The sequence below is a fragment of the Octopus sinensis genome, linkage group LG10 (assembly GCF_006345805.1).
Source record: "Octopus sinensis linkage group LG10, ASM634580v1, whole genome shotgun sequence".
Classification (NCBI taxonomy): domain Eukaryota; kingdom Metazoa; phylum Mollusca; class Cephalopoda; order Octopoda; family Octopodidae; genus Octopus; species Octopus sinensis.
In genome coordinates this window covers 5,507,259-5,532,816 of record NC_043006.1, presented here as the reverse complement: position 1 = coordinate 5,532,816, position 25,558 = coordinate 5,507,259, and the positions used below count along the sequence as shown (strand labels likewise).

The 25,558-nt window shown below is 36.6% G+C and overlaps 1 protein-coding gene across 1 annotated transcript in view; it reads left to right on the top strand.

Moving 5' to 3' along the window:
• The window catches only part of LOC115216658 (polypeptide N-acetylgalactosaminyltransferase 5), a 43,586-nt gene that overhangs the window by 17,317 nt on the left and 711 nt on the right, over positions 1–25,558 (top strand). The window contains exons 4-12 of the mRNA XM_029786161.2: positions 3,485–3,651; positions 6,842–7,006; positions 10,940–11,153; positions 12,452–12,569; positions 14,472–14,657; positions 15,519–15,647; positions 19,371–19,460; positions 21,749–21,871; positions 25,315–25,558. The exon at positions 25,315–25,558 is cut by the window's right edge and continues 711 nt beyond it. Coding sequence (XP_029642021.1) covers positions 3,485–3,651; positions 6,842–7,006; positions 10,940–11,153; positions 12,452–12,569; positions 14,472–14,657; positions 15,519–15,647; positions 19,371–19,460; positions 21,749–21,871; positions 25,315–25,452 — 1,330 coding nt within the window. The 3' untranslated portion in view covers positions 25,453–25,558. The remainder of the gene's footprint in view (positions 1–3,484; positions 3,652–6,841; positions 7,007–10,939; positions 11,154–12,451; positions 12,570–14,471; positions 14,658–15,518; positions 15,648–19,370; positions 19,461–21,748; positions 21,872–25,314) is intronic.

Below are 25,558 nucleotides of genomic sequence, written 5' to 3'. Positions count from 1 at the left end.
GAGTTGTAAGGTACCGCAAGAGCGGAATATTATATGAAAGAAGGTTTGAAAATGTAATTTTAAAAGATGTTTATTTACTTTACTGGTTTCACTCTTTAGAAAAAAAGATTGTCAAAAGTAACATGTAAAAGTTTGGTTGTGTTAATTATTGGTTGTCATAAAATGTATTGTAGCATTTTGTGACAACCAATAATTAACACAACCAAACTTTTTTCTAAAGAGTGAAACCGGTAAAGTAAATAAACATCTTTTAAAATTGCATTTTCAAACCTTCTTTCATATATATATATATAACTGGAAAAAAATTTTGGTATCATTTATTCATCATTAGACGTGTTTCATTTGCTAATAGAAATTACAAAATGGTACATATAAGGGAAACACGTAAGACATCTTGTATTAAAAATCCTTCTGCCCGGGTATCAAATAATATTATCTAATCATAGGAGTCACAAATCCGTACATGTAGGAGAAACGTAGGACCTCTATTAGAAATTCTTCAGAGAAACAATGAAATAATATCATTTGAATCCCTGTCTAAAGAATTTCGTATAGGATATTTTTCTCCTACATATACTATTTTGTAATCCTTCTTAGCAATTGAAATACGTGTAATGGTAAGTAAATAATACCAAAACAATTTTCAATCACCTGCTTTGATATGTAATTGCTGTGCAGAAAATATTCATATTTTCCAGAACTTTCAACTCATGTATATTTCACATCGGCATGCATATATAACATCTACATACGACTTTGGGATAAATAGATGTGCTTCAAAAGGTCACAACTTGGATTATAACCCTATCTGCATATTATATATGTATGTATGTGTGTGTGTGTATGTATGCATGTATGTATGTCTATATGTATGTACGTACGTACGTGCGTATACACACACACACACATATCCAAATTGAGGGAATGGGACAGATAAAATCCAAGCTATATATGTTTCCTGGCTAGCAGAAGCTCGGAAGTAATTTTTTAAAAATACCGAAGAGCCAGGAAGGTTCACCTGAGTAAAATAAGAATCAAAGGTGTCCAATAGATAAAGAAAATGCTTGAAAACCGCTGATGTATATAATGGGGAAGAGACGGGAATTTTGCTCAGATTGCAGCTGACTAGAGGAAGGTCTTCGTGAATATAAGCCTGGGGTCATTTACTTTTTCAAATGTAAATAAATAAATAAAAATATTTTCGCACCCATGTATATTCATTTAAACAGAATCAAAGAAAATAAAAGGAAAGAATTTTATAGATAAAATGGTCAGGATGAGAAGAGAAAGAGAAAATTTAGGAGTGGTAGTAAGGTGAATTTGTTAGAAGAGAGGGAGGTGGAAGATAAAGCTTCTGGTCAATAGGGGAACATATGTAAAAGATAAAATATATATAAATATAATAAAAAAAATACAAAATGGGACAAGAGCGCAAAACATCCGGACAGTTAGGTGATACAAAAAATGGGACAGCAAAACATCCAGATAGACGATACAAAGAAAACAAGGACGGGTCATTCGAAGTTTTCTTTCCTCAGTCAAGTACCAGATTATCTTCGCAATTTCAGCTGATTATACTTGAGATTGCTCCAATCTGGCCAGCACCAAGGAAAAACTAAGCTAAGAGCATTAGATTCCTTGGAAGAAGGCAGCGAATGTATACAAAAACAAGGACGAAAAATATCGGACAACGTTACACAAATACAATAAAAATAATAACAGGTGTCTTTCGACTAAGGACAAATTAAATTGAGCTGGCGTGTGTGGAAATGAATCCTTACGGCAGGGATACAAGATTTCACAAACACACGGAGGAATACCGATGTTGCACGGACAACGGCCAGACCAAGAAAGAAAGAACAGGTTTGGCCGAAAGCCGGTCACGTGGGAAGAGAAGAGAGAGAAGTAGAAGCAGAGGGACGGAAGAATTAAAGAGGGGCGAAGAGAAGGCAAAGAAATGTGAGAGAAGGGGAACGAAAGAACGAAGAGGGGAATGAACGAATAATCGTGAAAGGGCTGATAGACAGAAATAGAGAAATATAGACAGACAGAGATATACTGAATGTTTTCCTTGAGTAGCTTCTCGACAATGGAGTCCTTAACATTCATATTTAGCAATAAAGTTGTCAGTACTCGTATATAGCTTCTCCGATTTCTTTGAATCTGATCAGAAATAGGCAACTGAGGGTTTCTTAATCATATACTCTCTCTTTTACTCTTTTACTTGTTTCAGTCATTTGACTGCGGCCATGCTGGAGCACCGCCTTTAGTCGAACAAATCGACCCCGGGACTTATTCTTTGTAAGCCCAGTACTTATTCTAACGGTCTCTTTTGCCGAACCGCAAAGTGACGGGGACGTAAACACACCAGCATCGGTTGTCAAGCAATGCTAGGGGGACAAATACAGACACACAAACATATACACACACACTTATATATATATATATATACAGATATATATACATATATACGACGGGCTTCTTTCAGTTTCCGTCTACCGAATCCACTCACAAGGCATTGGTCGGCCCGGGGCTATAGCAGAAGACACTTGCCCAAGATGCCACGCAGCTGGACTGAACCCGGAACCATGTGGTTGGTTAGCAAGAGACACAGTGTATGAAGTATGTGTGGAAGGAGAAAAGCAGGGAAGATATACGAAATCATTTCACAAACAGTAGTTTTTTCATTTTTAGGTCATACTTTGTTAGTTGACTCGAGAACAAGAGAGACAGAAGCGAAAAAGAGTGTGCTTGTGTAAGTAAAAAAGTGTGTAAACGTGAAAGAAAAGCGAGAAAGATAGTGATACAGATTGGAAGACTAGAATATATATATATATACTTTATTATTATAGCTGCGAAAACATAAAAAAATATTACAAAAATTGCTACTCTGAGTTTCACGTTCCCGTTAGTCGGACAGTAGTGTTTAAGAATTCTTAATCACAACTGTCCGACGAAGGGGAACGTGAAACTCTGAGCAGCAGTTTCTTGTGATATTTTTGTGATGATTTTGCAGCTTTTATATATATATATATATATATATATATATATATATATATATATATATATATCAATCCTTAATCCTTAAAAATGTTTTAGCCCGAAGGCCGCGGACATGCTGGGGCACCACCGCTGAATGAGCTACACTAATATGTGAATCCACCTCTGATACGTGGCACTGTGTCTCCTGTCGTGAGGTAGGTTCATCTGGGACCCCTGACAAGAAGAGATCCAGTTTAGTTTTAAAGAAACCCACATCCACATCATGCAAGTCTCTCAGGCATTTAGGGAGGATGTTAAAGGGCTGTGGTCCTCTGAAACCCAAGCTGTTGCAGTATCTGGTCCTGTATTTTGATGGTGATGTTGGAATCTTGGAATATATATATGCGCGCGCACGAGCGTGAATATTTGCATATGAGGGTTTAACGTATTCAGTTTCTATTTTTTCTTCATGTTCATTACATTAACAATTCAATTTCTTCAGATGTGACCGAGTGACTTATCCCAGTAACCTACCTAGCACTACAGTAATAATTTGCTTCCACAACGAAGCTTGGTCTACATTGCTGCGTACCGTTCACAGTGTTCTTAGACACACTTCATTAGAATTGCTATCAAGTATCATATTAGTTGATGACGCCTCTACTTTCCGTAAGTATTTTCGTATTCCAGTGCATTTCATTTTTATTTTTTATTGGTTTGAATGAGGACATGTATCCCAGCTTCGTAAAGATCAAACTCAGCTGGCTGATGACTTAGCCAGTTCCTTTCAGCAATTTTCACTTCTTTATCACCACCACAGTGTTTGCCTCTCAGTGTCTCTTTCAATGGACCAAAGGGATAGAAATCTTAGAACGCTAAGTCAGGTTGGTAGGGAAGATGCAAGAGACTAATCGGTTTCGCACTGGGTCTTAAACTAGATTTTAGATAACAGTATGGTTAGAAGACTTGCGGAATTCCTGTATGAAATTTCCGTTAGTCTTCTAGCTTCTTCCATTGTAAACTTCTAGCAGATGTCTGCAGACTTAAATCTTCTGATAGGACCCTACCTTTTCTAAGACTAAAAATTTATATAGAGTAGGTAACGATACATGCGCACAGCTACTTAACAACAATCTGACACAGACTTACTAGAAGGAAACCCCTCAAGCCCCTGAAACCATTAACTGTTAGACCAAAGAGGTATAGAGAATAGGGTAGAGACACCATCGAAGAAAGAAGCTATTATCATGATCAAAGGACATAAACCAAACTTTACTTTTAACTCAAAACGACATCTTATCAAGTGAATTATTACTTTTCCGTACGAATATGTTCAGGAAAATTTTTAATAGGTACACATTAAGAATTTGCTGTGCACCTAGTTTTAAAAGATATTTGCTGGTATACCCACGCCTGAGACAGCAGCAGTATGTTTATGCAGAGGTAACACCAAATGTATCTTTAATGGCCACTGTAACACGGCAACAGTGCCAAATGAAGCAGAGGTAATATTAAAAGGCTCAATTTGATAACCAAACGTGCGAAATTATGCGAGAGTGACAGAAGGTTCCTTCAATACTTTACTGAATAACCATAAATTCTCCTTAAATATCTCGGAGAGATGAAATGCCACAGCCCTGGCCAGGCACGTATGGTCGTAAAAGGAAGAAAAATATCTTAGAGAAATTCAAGCCCATGTTTGGGCATATATGTCTGTGAGTTCGTCTGTTCATTGTTTGAACTCTTTGCTGGCTTCTCAGGGTTCGGGGGTGAAAGAGCCGGAGGGGAAGAACTGGTGATTATAGTAATGATGGAGCCCGAAGGCAAGATAAAATATACCAGCTTTCATGTGGATGAGGGTTAAAAACCTGACTTCTGCAGTTTAGGTAGGTATCTGGGTGCTGAGAGCTTTTTAATATTCTTTTCTCGGCTAAATGTAATCAGCATTTAATTGCAACAGAAAATGCTGATTATGTTTAGCCGAGAAAAGAATCATAAAATTCACACCACCCAAACATCTATCTAAACAGCAGAAGTGAAAGTTTTAGTCCTTGCCCACACGAAAGCAGATATATTTTACCGTGCTTACAGGTCCATCATTACTATAATCAGTTCTCCACCTTCGCTTTCTCCCCAACGCCAAATCTTGAGAACCCAGCAAAGAGTTTAACCAATGCGTAAACGAACACACAAACATATGCGCTCTAACATGAGCTTAAGCGTTCGAATACACTCCCCGCCACCGAAAAAATCTTACACACACGATATCCTTACTCGAATAACAACTACTAAACTGTACACACATTTTCAGAAAACTCCACAGGGTTAAGGGACATAACTCTTTAGATAACTCTTGTTCATGTCGTTCCTAGTTTTTATAGCACTTACAAGCCGGGTGTGTTATTTCACCTCCATTAACGGAGAGCAGTCGCCACGCACTATAAATAGTAACAATTTAGTCGTATTTGAGTGGACGGCTCTATGACCACTTGAAACTATACAAGTTGCTCTGTTTTCTGGAGTCTTCTCAAAGATAAAACTTGCAGTGTAAGCACTTAACTTACTTTTCCCGCAGCGACGATAAATTTGCATATAATTATAAATTTGCATATAATTATAATGATGGAGAAAAAAACGGCGTAATTCATTATTTATTACATGCATTGTTAATTATATGCATCTTCGTAAGATATTCTTTTACTGTTTTATTTGTTTCAGTCATTTGACTGTGCTGCCATGCTGGGGCACCGCCTTTAACCAATCGAGCAAATCGACCCCAGGACTTATTCTTTGTAAGCCTAGTACTTATTCTATAGGTCTCTTTTGCCGAACCGCTAAGTTACGGGGACGTAAACACATCAGCATCGGTTGTCAAGTGATGTTGGGGGAACAAACACAGACATACATAGATACATATATATATATATATAACTATGTGGTTGGTGAGCATGTTACTTACCACACAGCCACTCCTACGCCTATATATATATATATATATATATATATATATATTATATATATATATATATATATATATATATATATATAATATATATATATATACATACATATATATATACATACATATATATATGACGGGATTCTTTCAGTTTCCGTCTATCAAATCCACTCACAAGGTTTTGGTCGGCCCGAGGCTATAGCAGAAGGCACTTGCCCAAGGTGCAACGCAGGGGGGACTGAACCCGGAACTATGTGGTTGGTGAGCAAGTTACTTACCACACAGCCACTCCTACGCCTATATATACTCTTTACTCTTTTTTACTTGTTTCAGTCATTTGACTGCGGCCATGCTGGAGCACCGCCTTTAGTCGAGCAAATCGACCCCGAGACTTATTTTTTGTAAGCCCAGTACTTATTATATCGGTCACTTTTGCCGAACCGCTAAGTGACGGGGACGTAAACACACCAGCATCGGTTGTCAAGCAATGCTAGGGGACAAACACAGACACACAAACACACACACACATACATTTATATATATATATAATATATATATATATATATATATATATACGACAGGCTTCTTTCAGTTTCCGTCAACCAAATCCACTCACAAGGCATTGGTCGGCCCGGGGCTATAGCAGAAGACACTTGCCCAAGATGCCACGCAGTGGGATTGAACCCAGAACCATGTGGTTGGTTAGCAAGCTACTTAACACACAGCCACTCCTGCGCCTATGTATATAAATTTATATTGTTTTGTGTTTTACTTATTAGTGTACGTGTGTGTGTTAGCATTTCAAAATCCACATCGAATTGTGTGTATGAATCAATGCAGAAGAATATTAACAGTGTTTTTATAATATCTATATGTGTAATTTTTGTTTTTATCTTTCAGAATTCCTCAAAAGTCCGTTGGAGGAATATATGAGACGGCTACCAAAAGTGCGCATAATCAGAAGTACAACACGACTAGGTTTAATTCGAGCGAGGCTATTCGGAGTAAATGAATCCAGGAGCGAAATAATTACGTTCCTGGATTCACACTGCGAATGTGCGGCAGGTATCAATAATAATTTCTGTTTATCTATAAGTTAAAATCAATTTTGTTACGGAGGTGGTATTGTAGAGTAGACCAAATTACTGATAATTATTGAATTGTTGTCGAATATTCAATATTGATTTCCATTCAGGACAAAAAGCCATATATTTGTATTGTAAGAACTTCAGAAACTCAGACATCCAGCAGGTCTCAGTATACACAGAAGACCAATTTTGACATTAGTTGTATAACCTATGATCACTAATTAGACGGAGTAACCAACTTGTTAAATTAACTCAGTTTCTAACTCCAGCACATGACATTGCTCTCATAAATGGATAGCAGCAATGATATCTGGGAATTTACTTGAAGCAGAACTTAAAAATGCTTCCTTTCATAATTTGTATATATCTATTTTATTATAAATGCAAAACAATACCTCACATACACACATACACACAGGCAGGCAGGCAGGCAGGCAGGCAGGCAGACACAGACATAGACACACACACACACACACACACACACACACACACACACACACACACACACACACACACACACACACACATATGTAGGAGGTGGTGTCAAAAGATTTCGGGACTAGTTATGTTTAATAAAAATTAACTTATTTACCTAAATTTCAACATCATCTCCCTCGTATAGCTACCCTGCACAGCAATACACCGGTCACAGCGTTCCTCTCATTTTTGGAATCCGGCCAGGAACTCGTTTTCCGTAAGCGAATCGAGAACCTTCTGCGATTCGCTCTTGATCTCAACAACGGTGTTAAAACAGCGACCTTTGAGCAGTATTTTCATCTTGATGAAGAGATGGAAATCCGCAGGTGCTAAATCTAGTGAATAGAGCGGGTGCAGAAGAGATGCTATGTTGTTTTGAGCGAGAAACTTAAGACTGAGGAGAGCTTGGTGACAGGGAATATTGTCATCGTGAAAAATCCAACACTTCATGTTCCACAGATGCGGTCGCTTTCGCCGAATGTCCTCCCTCAAAACGCTTCTAAACGTCACAGCAGAACTCTTGATTAAGGGTCTGGCTCTGTGGGATGAATTCCCGATGCACAATATCACACTTCTGGGGGTGACGCACGTGGCAGGTCTTCTAGATCGCTCATCATCTTCCAAGGATGCTCTTCTGGTTTTGAAGTGCCCATGCCACTCGAAACATTGCATACGAGCCATTACTTCATTGCCGTAAGCTTGCAGAAACATGTTCAATGTCTCTGTAGCAAACTTCCCAAGTTTAAGGCAAAATTTCACGCTGGCTCCGTGTTCCTGTCCACGACAAAATCGTAGACTACAGCATACGTGATCACAAAAGCACAAATTTGACAACTTGCAAAGTAAACACAGCAATGTCACTCAGCACACTGTCCCATGAAGGTCACTGCTGGCAACCGTGTGCTGCCATCTGTTGACGCGATACAGAACCAGTCCGGGGAACGTTTTGATACCACCTCGTTTGTATCTTGGCGCAGGTATGAGTGTATGATTAAGAAGTTGACTTCCCAATCAAATGGCTGTAGGTTCTATACCACTACTCGGCGTCTTGGACTATATTCTACGTGAATTTTATTAATGAAATTTCCTTAGATCCCGTATATAATGATATGTGTGTGGAAGTACTCACGTATGTATGCATGCGTCTGTGTTTTTTTATTGTGTGGAACCAGTGTTGTTTAAGTTCGCGTCACCTATAAAACTCCCTGTTATTTAGATTGGAGTATATAACTTTTATTAAAGGAGAGCGAAGTCTACGCTAGTTAATTCTTATAAAATCTGATTTTAATATAATTTTATCAAAATGTGGTTTTCAAATTTTATTGTTGAAAATTTCAACTTCATACTTCCCTTACAAAATTTATTTCTAATCACTACGACACGACATAGTCATCTTAAGCTGCAAAATATCCCTTTTTAATGGGATTTGTTTATACAGTAATCCCTCGACTATCGCAAGGGTTGCGTTCCAAAACCACCTGCGATATGTGAAAATCCGCGAAGTAGAAACAGTATTGTACTGAAAATAGTTTTATCATTTTTATAATTTTTATATATTTATTTTATTATAAATGTAAAGCAACAACATATACTCGCCTCCCGAGTTTCGTTTCCCATACAGTATGTGTGATTCTTTGTTTATTCATCTACGGTACACTACGTATTTTCTTTTAATATATTTTAATTAATGTGCAGTACTGTACTGTACTTTTATTTATCAACTTTTAGGCGAGAAAATGCTTATTTTCCAACAGAAATAATTAAATAAAATATAAATACCTATCGGCTTCCGAAACCCGCGATATACTGAGGAGTCCGCGATATAAATTTACATATATTAGCCAGAAAAATCTGCTATGTACTGAGTGTGCAATAGGTAAACCGCGATATGGCGTGGGATTACTGTAAATCTGTAAATATAAAGGTTACCCAAATATTTGCAGCGCTGCTTACTAGAGACATATCAGTAGAAACATTTGTCCAGCATCGGCCAAATTCTGTTGACATCCTTTAATTTTTTGTTTCGTGTTATTGAAGAGATAGAAAGGTACCTCTAATCTACTTAGTCGATTGCACCAAATATAAACTTGTCCAATTGTCTTTCAATTAATTTATTTCCCACTGACAATGAGCATATACTCTTTTACTCTTTTACTCTTTTGCTTGTTTCAGTCATGTGACTGTGGCCATGCTGGAGCACCGCCTTTAGTCGAGCAAATCGACCCCAGGACTTATTCTTTGTAAGCCTAGTACTTATTCCATCGGTCTCTTTTGCCGAACCATTAAGTTACGGGGACGTAAACACACCAGCTTCGGTAGTCAAGCGATGTTGGGGTGGGGGTGCAAACACATACACACACACATATATACATATACATATATACGACGGGCTTCTTTCTGTTTCCGCCTACCAAATCCACTCACAAGGCTTTGGTCGGCCCGAGGCTAAAGTAGAAGACACTTGCCCAAGGTACCACGCAGTGGGACTGAACCCAGAACCATATGGTTCGTAAGCAAGCTACTTACCACACAGCCACTCCTGCGCCTATATACTAAATTATTTCCTTATAACTTTCAGATAAATGGATATTTTTCCATGAAATTTTCTACGAATACGTTTTAAAAGGTGTAGATTACGATTGTATAAGTATTTGTTGCGAAAAGCTTTTCGGAGAGGTGGTTGCCAGGTGTTGTGAATAATCCACACATCTCAATTTGTTTCTTCATAATTCCAAGCAAAATGGGTAGTTTTAAGTTAAGTTTTCTACAAATACCTTACTGGCGGAAGAGATTACGAGTATATCGTAATTTATTGTGAAAAAAATGTTTTAAGATAGCGAAGAAGTGTAGCATAAATCACACCATGTTTTAATTGTGTATACTATAAATATGATATTCCACCTTTACCCTTCTGAAATTTGTTAAAGGAATATCTTTTAATAATTTGAAAATAAATTATCAGAGGTGAATTTGTTGGCATGTTTCTTTGCTAAGCTATAGTCCCAAGAATATACCAACATGATCCCTACTGTTTTGGCATACTAAGCGACCACTTAGTGGATGGGCTACCATTGAGTTTCTTTAAAAGAGAAAAAATAACGTGACCAAGTTAAGTTAAAATCATATCTGATTTCTTCATAAATTTCAACGCTGTCTTTTAGTGCTTGGCATTATTTTAAGTTTATTTTCTGAGTGAGTGAGTGAGTAGTATTGTAAGATGAATAAACGATACAAAAAAGAAATAGACGTAACATTAGACAAATTACACAAACTAGTAATCAAATGTGTAAATATTACCTAACGACTAGCATTTCTAAAGTTAATTATTAGTTTATTCATACCTAGGAAAGCAACTATAACCTAAAGGAGAGGGTATTAAAATGAAATATTTTGCACAAAATTTCAAAAAGTATGTTTTATTCTTTGTTTAAAGACTGGTTGCGCCCTCAGATAGCAAGACTTGTTCAGAAGCCTCATTCTGTGGTTTCACCAGTCATTGATATTATCAACAGTAATACACTCGAGTACTCAAGCTTTCTCGGAGATCAAGTCAATTTCGGCATATTTGACTGGTCTTTAAATTTTAGATGGATGGTAGTACCAGACAGAATTAAGAAGACCAGAACATCAAATTTAGACCCGATTATGTGAGTATACCATCTCTTTGCACGTTCTATATATTCAATATATGTAGTCAATATGCGTTTCACTTGTTATGTTAAAATATTTTAACTTTGTTTAAAACTCTTATTTAAAAGTAGCATGCAATCTCTCTTGCTTCGTCTACATCGACTTCAACTGCGCTTGAACTCAGTCGTGGTTAAAGATTGGGTGACAATTACCTCAGTGCACTGCTGGGTTAATTACCGATGGCCTTTGAATGTGTGGCACACAGGAATTATTAAAACAACGATAAACGCTTGAAGTGACAAGACCGACAACTAAAGTAACACAAATGATATCTAACACAGGCAGAATGTCTAACATTTCTGCAACATGATAGTTTATTTAATAATTGCAGCGTGGAAGGTGATTATAAGCCATTTAAAAAACACACAAAAAACCGTTAGATTCACTTCAACATTTGAATTTAATTTGTCAAAATATTTTCGTCGCTTTGAGACGAAATTCCGTGCTGCAGTGAACAGGTCGGGTCTGAAAGCGAGGAAAATATTTTGACAAATTAAATTCAAATGTTGAAGTGAATCTAACGGTTTTTTGTGTGTTTCTTAAATGGCTTATAAACCCCTTCCACGCTGCAATTGTTTTCGTTCCAGCACACGATCTCAGATCAGGTCACTTGCTATGCAAGTACATCTCCGTAATTTTATTTAATGTATTTACAAAAGATGACACAATAAATCTGACAATCGACCACTGTACTTCCCAGCAGGAAATTTTGGCTGGGAACTACCGAGTGTCAAGAAGAAATATAAAAAAAACCAGTCATTAATGTTGTCCACTACTTATTCAACCCACAAATCTTTTTACGTGTCCTTGTCGACTGACTAATAAACGAAAGCAAATATTTTTTAACGACAACAGCAACATTTTTACAAAAATTAGTTTAAGCTTAGAATAGTTAGTGTCTCAATTTAAAGCAGTAGTGAACCATGCATAAGAATGGTATAGAAGTGAAGAATTATGAAGCTATGCTGTTACAAGGAAAGTATTTTCACGAATTAGATATAAATTATCGAAAGAAATTATCTCTGGTTTGGGTGAACAAATCCAGTCACCACACTTTATAATTTGTTCAGGGTGATGAAATAGTCATCTCTATTGAAATATAAAGTTTTCAACAATTCCGTGAAAGCTTCAATGATTTTTTTTAATGCCAATATTTGAAATGTTTACTGTTTTTTTTTTTTTTTTTTTTTTATAGTGGAAAACATAAAAAAATATATCACATATTTTTGTACATAGGTGGTTCTTATATTTGCAGGACTCCGACACTTGCAGGTGGTCTTTTGTCAATGAGAAAAGATTTCTTTGAAACATTAGGTACTTTCGACCCAGGTTTTGAAACGTGGGGTTCTGAAAATCTGGAGCTATCTTTTAAGGTAAGATACCCTTTCTTTGATATCAAAATGACAACTATTAAGATTACTATACATAAAATAATACAATGATTACATTAGTGTGGTAGTACAATATTTATTCCTTTATTGCCCACAGAGGGCTAAACATAGTGGGGACAAATAAGGACGGTCAAAAGGATTAAGTCGATTACATCGATCCACAGTGCGTAACTGGTACTTATTTAATCGACCCCGAAAGGATGAAAGGCAAAGTCGACCTCGGCGAAATTGGTACTCAGAACGTAACGGCAGCCAAAATACCTATTTCTTTACTACCCACAAGAGGCTAAAAAGAGAGAGGACAAACAATGACAGACAAACGGATTAAGTCGATTATATCGACCCCAATGCATAATAGGTATTTATTTAATCGACCCCGAAAGGATGGAAGGCAAAGTCGACCTCGGCGGAATTTGAACTCAGAACGTAACGGCAGCCAAAATACCTATTTCTTTACTACCCACGAGAGGCTAAACACAGAGAGGACAAACAAGGACAGACAAGTGGATTAAGTCGATTATATCGACCCCAGTGCGTAACTGGTACTTATTTAATCGACCCCGAAAGGATGAAAGGCAAAGTAGACCTCGGCAGAATTTGAACTCAAAACGTAACGGCAGACGAAATACGGCTACGCATTTCGCCCGGCGTGCTAACGTTTCTGCCAGCTCGCCGCCCTGTGGTAGTACAATATTAACAAACAAAATTTACTATTCAGATACAGTTGGACCAATTGTCTTTACATCTTTTCCAGCACAGTAGTATTTTAATTGTACGTAAAAGTCACCTTAGCTCTGAGTAGCATTTATTGGTCATTCTTAGCTTCATTTTCATAAGGAATAACTAAAAGATAAATATTCTTCTGGCAGATCACCGGTTTATCACAGATCGTAATTTCAAATGATATGGTACCTATACTCGGCATCACTTCTCTTTATTTGTGCAGGAGTCACATTGACCCTGAAGACGTCTATTCCTGTTAATAACCTATTATTGAGAATGCAGAGCATAATAATGCTGTAAGTTAACTGAAATGAAGAGTTTGTCTTATTCGCACGTGTGTGGTTCTGTTACTTTCTAACAACGGAGTTGGCGATGCTTTTCATGCAGGTTTAACTAACTTTTATATCATATTTCTTGTATACTTTATAGTATTTGTTATTGTTGGGGAAATGTCTGCATTATAATGTTAGGATAACGTTAGGAAGTTTCTAGTTACATGGGGTCGGATCGGATCGGTTTTCATTTCGCATTTTTACTAGCTTCCGCGATGTAATTTTTTATGTATTGTTTGGCTAGTTATATCTAGATAAATTTAGGAAAGATTTTATGCCAACGTTTAAAGAATTAAATTTAAAACTTGCCGTTAGGAAGGGTATTTGGACGTAGAAACAATGCCGACGCAGACAACGGAGCCTGGTGCAGCTTTCTGGCTTGCCAGCTACTGTCAAACCATCCAATCCATGCCAGCATGGAAGACAGATGCTGGATGATGATGATGATTTAGGTTATGATTATTTAGGTTATGATGATAAATCGTGTTCAGAATACAGCTACTCAAAACAAAGTAGTCCTCTAAATGCCTTTCCTCATCATAGTTAGCTGCCAGTTACATACTGAAAATTCTGGTTAGACATCCGAAAATGCTAAACAACGGTGTACAAAAGCTAAATCTTACCTTAGACCGATGGACGTATATACATTACTTTTTCATGTTTTACTTCGCTTAAGTACAAACTCGTTTCAGAATTGTGCGCTAACTCTTAAAGCTTTTAGGATACACTGGTATATAAGCTAGGAAATAAACTAGAACTACGGTTGACTTTATTTACATCATTTGGTTACAACGTTCATCCGTTCTTATATGGGTGCTATTTTTTCCAGACATGGATGTGTGGAGGTCGTATCGATATTATACCGTGCTCTCATGTTGGGCATATATTTCGGACACGTACCCCTTATAAGTGGCCAAAAGGTTTTGCTGTAACAATGAAAAACGCTATAAGATTAGCGGAAGTATGGATGGACAATTACAAAAATATATATTACAATCGAATTAACTGGAGATTGGTGAGTAAAACTGATTTCTAAAAGATAACCTGAATCTAATAATCTTTGATTTTTATACTTGTAGCAAGAACCAACGAATATCACGAAGCTAATTAATCATGCAATTTAGTTACGATTGTTGCTTGATAATAGTTCCACTTCGTTCTATTATCAGAGCCGTCGTTAAAGACGTGACGATTGAAGCGACCTCATTTCTGTCTATACACCTGAGGCCACCAGTCTAATAAAAAAATAATCACTATAATTAACATTTTATTAAAAAGTACTCAACATTGTTCCTCGTTTATCTGGTTCAATCATCACCGAACATATTCAGATATACTGTTATTTGTTGTAATATTTTTAAAAAGATTTCTTAAAACATAATTCGTTTTGGGATTCTTTATATGAGTTCGTGTGTTGAAGCATATTCTGTTGTGTCTGGGGAGAGTCATATTCTTTTTGTGCCTTAACACACTCACCGGTAAAATTTCCACTTTTTTCTTATTTTTATTTTCCTAAAATTTTCGTTGCGTCTTGCAACCTTTTCGGTAGTTTTGACTCTTTCTTTCGATAAATTAAGTACCAGTCAAAACTATTGAAAAGGTTGCAAGACGCAACGAAAAGTGTAGGAAAATAAAAATAAGAAAAAAGTGGAAATTTTACCGGTGAGTGTGTTATATTATAAGGCACAAAAAGAAAATGACTCTCCTCGGACACAACAGAATTAAAATATAATGTTTAATCGTTTTCTTATAGTTTGAAATAGTAAATAATTTAAAAATATATTTAAAAGCAATCTATTTACGAAGTCGATATGCTTTCTAAGTCTCCAGGAAAATGGTATATTTTACTAGAAATTATTGATTTGATCTTTTCTAGATAAATTATGGTGATGTTAGTCAGAGAAAGAAACTCCGTGAAAACTTAAAATGCAAAAGTTTTCAATGGTACTTGGAGAATGTAATCCCTGAAATGTTATGGATTAAAGAAACCATTAATGACGGATTGGTAAGGTTTGAATTATTTCCTCTCATAAGTGGACATAATAAGTATTTATATAATTTGTTCCACATTTCACCATATTTTTTCCCCTAAAAAATTTATAGTTTGACTTATGCGTTTCTGTGCTAAATTCGCACCAGAGTTAATTCTATTTATTTATTTATTTTGTTTATATTTTGAGTGAAATGACGGGACCTAAGATCATCAATATTAATCTTTTCTACTCTAGGCACAAGGCCCGAAATTTTGAGGGAGGGGACCAGTTGATTAGATCGACCACAGTATGCAACTGGTACTTGATTTATCGACCACCGAAATATTGAAAAGCAAAGTCGATCTCGGTAGAATTTGAACTCAGAGCATAAAGACAGACAAAACAAAAATGCAAATAGATAAATCCTTCCTATTATAGGCACAAGGCCTGGAATTTGGGGGAGGAGGATAGTCGATTACATCAACCCCCAGTACTCAACTGGTACTTAATTTATCGATCCCGAAAGGATGAAAGGCAAAGTCGACCTCGGTAGAATTTGAACTCAGAGCATAAAGACAGACAAAAAAAAATGCAAATAGATAAATCCTTCCTATTATAGGCACAAGGCCTGGAATTTGGGGGAGGAGGATAGTCGATTACATCAACCCCCAGTACTCAACTGGTACTTAATTTATCGATCCCGAAAGGATGAAAGGCAAAGTCGACCTCGGCAGAATTTGAACTCAGAGCATAAAGACAGACAAAAAAAAATGCAAATAGATAAATCCTTCCTATTATAGGCACAAGGCCTGGAATTTGGGGGAGGAGGATAGTCGATTACATCAACCCCCAGTACTCAACTGGTACTTAATTTATCGATCCCGAAAGGATGAAAGGCAAAGTCGATCTCGGTAGAATTTGAACTCAGAGCATAAAGACAGACAAAAAAAAATGCAAATAGATAAATCCTTCCTATTATAGGCACAAGGCCTGGAATTTGGGGGAGGAGGATAGTCGATTACATCAACCCCCAGTACTCAACTGGTACTTAATTTATCGATCCCGAAAGGATGAAAGGCAAAGTCGACCTCGGTAGAATTTGAACTCAGAGCATAAAGACAGACAAAAAAAAATGCAAATAGATAAATCCTTCCTATTATAGGCACAAGGCCTGGAATTTGGGGGAGGAGGATAGTCGATTACATCAACCCTCAGTACTCAACTGGTACTTAATTTATCGATCCCGAAAGGATGAAAGGCAAAGTCGACCTCGGCAGAATTTGAACTCAGAGCATAAAGACAGACAAAAAAAAATGCAAATAGATAAATCCTTCCTATTATAGGCACAAGGCCTGGAATTTGGGGGAGGAGGATAGTCGATTACATCAACCCTCAGTACTCAACTGGTACTTAATTTATCGATCCCGAAAGGATGAAAGGCAAAGTCGATCTCGGTAGAATTTGAACTCAGAGCATAAAGACAGACAAAAAAAAATGCAAATAGATAAATCCTTCCTATTATAGGCACAAGGCCTGGAATTGGGGGAGGAGGATAGTCGATTACATCAACCCTCAGTACTCAACTGGTACTTAATTTATCGATCCCGAAAGGATGAAAGGCAAAGTCGATCTCGGTAGAATTTGAACTCAGAGCATAAAGACAGACAAAAAAAAATGCAAATAGATAAATCCTTCCTATTATAGGCACAAGGCCTGGAATTTGGGGGAGGAGGATAGTCGATTACATCAACCCCCAGTACTCAACTGGTACTTAATTTATCGATCCCGAAAGGATGAAAGGCAAAGTCGACCTCGGTAGAATTTGAACTCAGAGCATAAAGACAGACAAAAAAAAATGCAAATAGATAAATCCTTCCTATTATAGGCACAAGGCCTGGAATTTGGGGGAGGAGGATAGTCGATTACATCAACCCCCAGTACTCAACTGGTACTTAATTTATCGATCCCGAAAGGATGAAAGGCAAAGTCGATCTCGGTAGAATTTGAACTCAGAGCATAAAGACAGACAAAAAAAATGCAAATAGATAAATCCTTCCTATTATAGGCACAAGGCCTGGAATTTGGGGGAGGAGGATAGTCGATTACATCAACCCCCAGTACTCAACTGGTACTTAATTTATCGATCCCGAAAGGATGAAAGGCAAAGTCGACCTCGGTAGAATTTGAACTCAGAGCATAAAGACAGACAAAAAAAAATGCAAATAGATAAATCCTTCCTATTATAGGCACAAGGCCTGGAATTTGGGGGAGGAGGATAGTCGATTACATCAACCCCCAGTACTCAACTGGTACTTAATTTATCGATCCCGAAAGGATGAAAGGCAAAGTCGACCTCGGCAGAATTTGAACTCAGAACAGAGCAACGGGCGAAATACTGCAAAGCATTTCGTCCAGCGTGCTAACCACTCTGCCAGCTCACCACCTTGAGCACCAATATTAATACGAATTTCATTTGATTAGGAAAGACGACAATATTTGAAGGCGCAGGAGTGGCTGTGTGGTAAGTAGCTTGCTAACCAACCACATGGTTCCGGGTTCAGTCCCACTGCGTGGCACCTTGGGCAAGTGTCTTCTGCTATAGCCCCGGGCCGACCAATGCCTTGTGAGTGGATTTGGTAGACGGAAACTGAAAGAAGCCCGTCGTATATATGTATATATATATATATGTATGTGTGTGTGTTTGTGTATCTGTGTTTCTCCCCCTAGCATTGCTTGACAACCGATGCTGGTGTGTTTACGTCCCCGTCACTTAGCGGTTCGGCAAAACAGACCGATAGAATAAGTACTGGGCTTACAAAGAATAAGTCCCGGGGTCGAGTTGCTCGATTAAAGGCGGTGCTCCAGCATGGCCGCAGTCAAATGACTGAAACAAGTAAAAGAGAATAAAAGAGAAAGATATAATGAGTTGAATCTATTTAAATTTGCCTTATGATGTTTATTTTATTGAAGCTGAAAAGATCTAAACACAAGCGGAGATTGAAAGCGAAAATTAAAAGAAAGAAAATTCATACTTTTAGATAAGGTTTCTCTTTTCGTTGGCATCTTAGCAGGAACAGTTCGAGGTGAATGTCATACTTGGCTCTTCTTATATAAATAGTTATTTATTTGATTAGTCGGGATATGAAATTCGCGAAAATATATTCAAATTTGAAACTCAGTGAGTTATGTTAGATAAAATAATTAGGAAAGTTCGTCATTGTTTACAGTGACCCACTAAAAACGACTGTAAATTGTTTGTGGGAAATGTAACTTAGTAAACATATTTTATTTCATTATAAGCGTCATAATAACCATCTATTATCAGAAATGTTGATGGGTGTTAATATTGTTGTTCAGGGAACAGAATTAGCTATACTAAAATTGATTATAGTTGCAAAATCATGTTTTATATTTATCATTAATTATTCACAGCAGAGTTTGATAAACTGTAAGCTAATTAAAAAAATTAAAAAAGGAAAACTTTGAGTTTCTATAATCTTAGAACCAATTCCAGGTTTAGGGAATATTTGAGTAAAACTAGAATATCATACATTGAATTATTTAATTGTAAACTAACTAACAATACGCTGTGATACTCCAGTCTCCACTGTCTCTTTAAATTTCTACTTTTTCTCATTGGAAATCACGGATCTTCGTTGTTTTTCAAAGGGAAATTTGGTCCATTGGAAAATAAACACATTTTCTCGATGAATTGTGAAGAAAATCTAATAACATTTTCAATTTTTATTGTTAAGGTAATGAATATGAATTCTAGAAAATGCTTAGAAGCGGCTTTAGGAATGCGTGTACAGGTTACCAAATGTGATAAAGCGAGTGGAAATCAGGTAGAATCAAATTCTTATACTATGATCTTGTTTAAACATAATTGTGAATGTTTCCTCCGAACCTCCCATTTGTAGTGCAATATCCATATAGAATCTTTTGTTTAGACGCAAGTAAACGTGTCTATTTAAGAAAGTCTATTCAAGTATATTATCGTTATTTCATTAACAACCTGTGAGGTGTGCAAAACCAGCATCAGCGAAATTTTAACTCCAGACACTGAAGAGCGACAGTAAGCGATCGATAAAATTATACTTTCCAAATTTTACTTTTAATATTAATCGCGTCTCAAGTCATTTATATTGTTTTTGTTGTTGAAATATTTCTAACAGAAACAGTTCTTTCATGATATTACTGATCGCACAAGTCCCTGACAGTGCTCAGTCGATTAAGTTTCTATTGTCTCCGTTTATATATATGCTTCGGTTAGAAAAGCAGAAATCAGAGAGGAATTTCAAACCAACTTACAACCAATGATTTTAATTTTCTAACTTAATTTTAAAATATAATATGTTTGATTGGTCAGCTCGTACTTATGTCAGTCAAATAGTTAATGTGATAAAACTGTATAAACCACATGTTACAAGTCAAGGTTCAAGTTACATGCAAAATTAAGAAGCGATTATGCATGTAATCATTTGACTCACTGTGTCTACTACATATTTACTTACTGCATTTATAGTAAATCAGTTTAACGTTCTGAAGTAATAATCAAGAGATTATTCTATTTCGCCAATTAAATAAAATAGAATAAAGATCATTCCTCTCAAAACAGATTAAGTTGATAGATCCAAACTCAGTTTTCTTAGACTCGAACACATTAAGAGTAACATGCTGGGTGAATGCGCCCAACCTGGAACCAAAAAGTGGCTCCCAAATTTTATCCCACTTGTTCTGTAGATTTCCTCGCTGAGATTGGGTCGTGATATTCCTGAATAGAAGTACTAAAACGCAGGCGTAGAATTAGAAATCACGAATAGCCCCTGGGTTTTTGAAGGTGAGTGTCAGACATCTCCAACCAACGTCCAGACTAGAAACTCCAAGCAACACAAATGCTGTCTTAGTAGTACTTATCCCATCCCAATTGTGCATTTCGCATAAAATAAAATATAAACGATACAGGAAATATCAACCGGAAGAAATGCTGCTGGCGTGGATTCATTTACTTTGGATCTCGACTTTATAAGGAATGACACACACATACACACACACAAATTTGGTTTCAGGATCATGCTGTGTGACACATTCCGAATGAGGAATGAGGTATTAGGTGACGAAATTACAAGATATCCACTCGCTCATTTGTAGTCTCACGTGGTATCTCCTTAAGCAGTTCGTCTGGTCTGGTCCGGTCTGGTCTGGTCTGCCCACCTCTTCCAGTTCAGATGTTATTGAAATCAATCATTGGTCATGTCTACAACCACTTTTCAGTCGTTGTAGTCTTTGAAGCATTTTGGTCGTGTTTCAGTCTGGATTTTATTCTCCGACTTTGATTCATAGTCCTAACAGGAGTACTAAATTCCAGATAGCATTGATACCAGTGATACTCTTGATGGTAGGGAAGTCTCCTGTTGTATATAACGTTATGGTTTATACAAGAATGTGCAAACACTGAAATATTTCAGAGATGTTCCATGACGGAAAGTATTGGGTTGTCCGGAAAGTTAAGACTATTCTGCAGATATCTAAATAAGTGGAAATCCGAAGGAACAATATCTGGTGAATATGGAGGGTGGGGTAACACATCCCGGCCGAGCTGCAGCAATTTTTGTTCCAAAGCATCAAGTGCCGAAAATGAACTTTCTTATCTTCAATTTTAAAGGGTTACAAAATTAACGCAGGTTGTAGGAATATAAACCGTTTTCCACGAAAGATAGCTTAAACTGTGCTCTAAATGGAGGTGTAGTCAAATCCTATTTTATGGACTCAACCTTGTTCTAAAATAAGTCGAAAGGTAAACTACTATAAATCGGCACGAACTTTCCGGACAACATAATACAATTAATTTTTTCCCTACTAGGCACAAGGTCCACGGACAAGGTATAAATTAACAGGTTAAGTATTTTATGACTCTGAAATGAATGAAATTAAAATCAAGGTAGTCTTCACTTAACCAAGTCTATTTGGCATCCAGGTTTTTCGCTTTCTCCCTAAGACCTAAAACTTTAGTTGAGTTAATTGGAAAAGAAACTAATATATTATTTAATATTTGCTGTAAATATTCACAATTGTATTGCTATATTAAGGTATTTAAATTAATAAAGATTTATTCTTTATATTCTATTCTCAGCATATTTATTATACCAAAAAGAACGAACTGAGAATAAATGACATCTGTTTAGACTTTAGGAATGATCTAAGCGCTGCACCATGCCATGGTATGAAAGGTGACCAATTTTGGACTTTATTTCCGGTGAGTAAAAACATGTTACAAACACTTTCACAAAATCGTGTATTCATATATCGTAAATAAGGTATATGCAATCACTTAGCAAAATTCATAAACGCGTTTTGCAATGATAAACTCAAGAATTAAGCTCCCAAACAGATTTTGCATTCCGAAAATCAAAAGCTGTTTTTTCTTTTAGTTCAAATTAGTAACTATTGATATTTATATCTCTCTTTCTCTCTTTCTCTCTTTTACTTGTTTCAGTCATTTGACTGCGGCCATGCTGGAGCACCGCCTTTAATCGAGCAACTCGACCCCAGGACTTATTCTTTGTAAGCCCAGTACTTATTCTATCGGTCTGTTTTGCCGAACCGCTAAGTGACGGGGACATAAACACACCAGCATCGGTTGTCAAGCAATGCTAGGGGGAGAAACACAGACACACAAACATACACGCACACATATATACATATATATATATACATATATACGACAGGCTTCTTTCAGTTTCCGTCTACCAAATCCACTCACAAGGTTTTGGTCGGCCTGAGGCTATAGTAGAAAACACTTGCCCAAGGTGCCACACAGTGGGACTGAACCCGGGACCATGTGGCTGGTAAGCAGGCTACTTACCACACAGCCACTCCTGCGCCTATATTGAAGTTAATATAGTAAATTATGTGGATATGGATCTATCAATCTCTTCTTTGGAATGTGGAACGAAAGGACACTTCTTGATCATTATAACATTAAAAGTTAAAAACAACATACGGTACTTGTCTCGAGAGAATTCTCGATTCTCTATGCAAAACTAAACACTTAAGAGAAGGAAAACCTGAACTAGTTCTGACTATAGATTCTTTTAGAAAGGGAAAGCTGTAGTTGATGAAAGAATACGAAGAATTGGTATTGTTTATTAAAACCTTGATTTTTCGAGGTCAACTAATTCCAGCTATCATCAACGAATCTTATATGACACTTTGGGTGTTATTACCCCCAACATAACATAATTTCTCATAGGCGCAGGAGTGGCTGTGTGGTAAGAAGCTTGCTTCTCAACCACCTGGTTCAGTCCTAATGCGTGGCACCTTAGGAAAATGTATTTTATTATTGCCTCAGGCGGACCAAAGCCTTGGGAATGGATTTGGTAGACGGAAACTGAAAGAAGCCCCTATGTATATATATATATCTGTGTATAGCTTTATGTCTGTGTTTATCCTCCCACCATCACTTGACAACCGGTGTTTGTGTGTTTACGTCCTCTAAAGTAGCGGTCCGGCCAAAAGAGACCGATAAATTAAGTACCAGGCTGAAAAAATATATACTGGGGTCGAGTCATTCGACTAAAAATTCAAGGCGGTTCCCCATCATGGCCGCTATCTAATGATTGAAACAAGTATAGGATAAAAAGATAAAGATGTCAGTTTATGCTCCGACTCTTGGTGCCAGTGAAGATATGAAAAGTCAATTTTACCAACGATTGAGTAACATTATTTTGAAAGTACCAACAAAAGACAGACATTTACTTATAGGTGATTTCAACGGAAAATTAAGGATAGTCAGGAATGGGAAGATGTTACAGATTAAGGAAGAAGATGCGGGAAACTGTAATCCCAACTAACTTCCCAATCCTGTTTTCTGTTCGAAATTCCCTCTTCATCGAAATTCCCTCTTCATCGAAATTCCCTCTTCATCGAAATTCCCTCTTCATCACTAACGTTCAGTTCCGACTTCGCGACTAATTTAAGACGACATGCATGTATTCACAATCCAGGTACTGACAGATTCTCGACTATATCATCGCCAGACATCAATACAAAAGTGTCGTCCTTGTCACCAGAAAAGCTCATAGGGTTGATATCTGTTGAATATTGCACTTGCCATCCATATCATGCACGGAGATCATCATTTGTGATAAACTATGAAACGAAATACCATTGTTAGTTAGTTAGTTAGTTAGTTAACTAACTAACTAATTAACAATGGTATTTCATTGTTAGTTAGTTAATTAGTTAACTAACTAACTAATTAACAATGGTATTTCATTGTTAGTTAGTTAATTAGTTAACTAACTAACTAATTAACAATGGTATTTCATTGTTAGTTAGTTAATTAGTTAACTAACTAACTAATTAACAATGGTATTTCATTGTTAGTTAGTTAATTAGTTAACTAACTAACTAATTAACAATGGTATTTCATTGTTAGTTAGTTAATTAGTTAACTAACTACTAATTAACAATGGTATTTCATTGTTAGTTAGTTAATTAGTTAACTAACTAACTAATTAACAATGGTATTTCATTGTTAGTTAGTTAATTAGTTAACTAACTAACTAATTAACAATGGTATTTCATTGTTAGTTAGTTAATTAGTTAACTAACTAACTAACTAACTAACAATGGTATTTCAAAGTGAGAAAAATCTGTCACCAGACATAAATATCAATCATCTAAATTCTTTCAATGAAGAATGCTTATCAGTTCGGAATATTAGCATTGAAACAACGAAAGTAACATTGGTTTCAGTAAAAACGAGAATCCAGTATTTGTTTGAAAATAACAACGGTGAAATCAGTCAGCTTTCCGTGGAAAAGAGGAAGACTCGCTCATCACACTAGTAACACACAAGGCCAGCTCATAGACTATCACGATATCAAAAATTTAAGCACTAATATCAAACCAAACCCGAAGAAATACAGAATATTTGGTGTCAATAGAGCCTCAAAATTATAGAGATGATGTTATCTAAGAAAATCTTTTGTGGAACGAAGTAAATGGTTAGCTCAGTATAGATATCCACGGGCAACTTTTCAGCAGCAAACAACTCTAAAGCCGTGACGCGATTCGTAAGATATTCTCGAACACTAAAGAGAACATCTTTTCTCACCGCTGAATTGAGAATGAACAACAGCAGTTCCATATCATTTTGAAAAAAAAACTATGATTGAATGTAGATACATCATTTAAAAGTTTCAAAATACTCCAAACATTACAAAACCAGAAAAATTCCCCAGGAGAACATCGTCTCCAGCTGGCTTTAGACACACTTTCTGTGCTCTTATGGTATTTGCAAAGGGAGGTCATCCCTCTCTCGTCAACCTAAGTGATACGCACGGACTGCAGTTTCTAGGTATTTGCCTGTCTTCGGCGTACGGCAATCACTGGTTTACGATGACGGGAGACCTGTTTGCAAATACTTATTGTTTTTCCCAGTAACTTCCGTCACTGATTTCGAAAAACTGTCTGAACGAGATGCAAACAGTAACCGCTCGACAATGTAAAGTATATTTGCCATCTCAATATGGCTAACCACTAAGGGTGAGTGTTACTGTAGCTTTTATCCCCATTTAGCCATTTGTTTTTGCCAGTTGATAGTAGATTGCTTTAAGTAATTATTTCTACCTTATAAATGTTGTAATAATTTGAAATGCAGTCTAACAAATTTATTCGTTTATTCTTTTTCAGAATAGAATGATCTACCATAATGTAAGCAATCGGTGCTTAGAAAACGTTGAAAGGGATGTAATGTTAATGCCATGTGCTTATAAACCGCAACAATTGTGGAGTGTTTTGGAAAATAGACATGCCGAAAACGAAAACTAAATGAGCAACTTCTGAATATAAATGTCAGTCCCTTCATGATATTCTGCTCAAGAATCCTGTGTCTACCTGAATAATGCAAAATAATTCCTGCCAAGGAAGCTAGTCA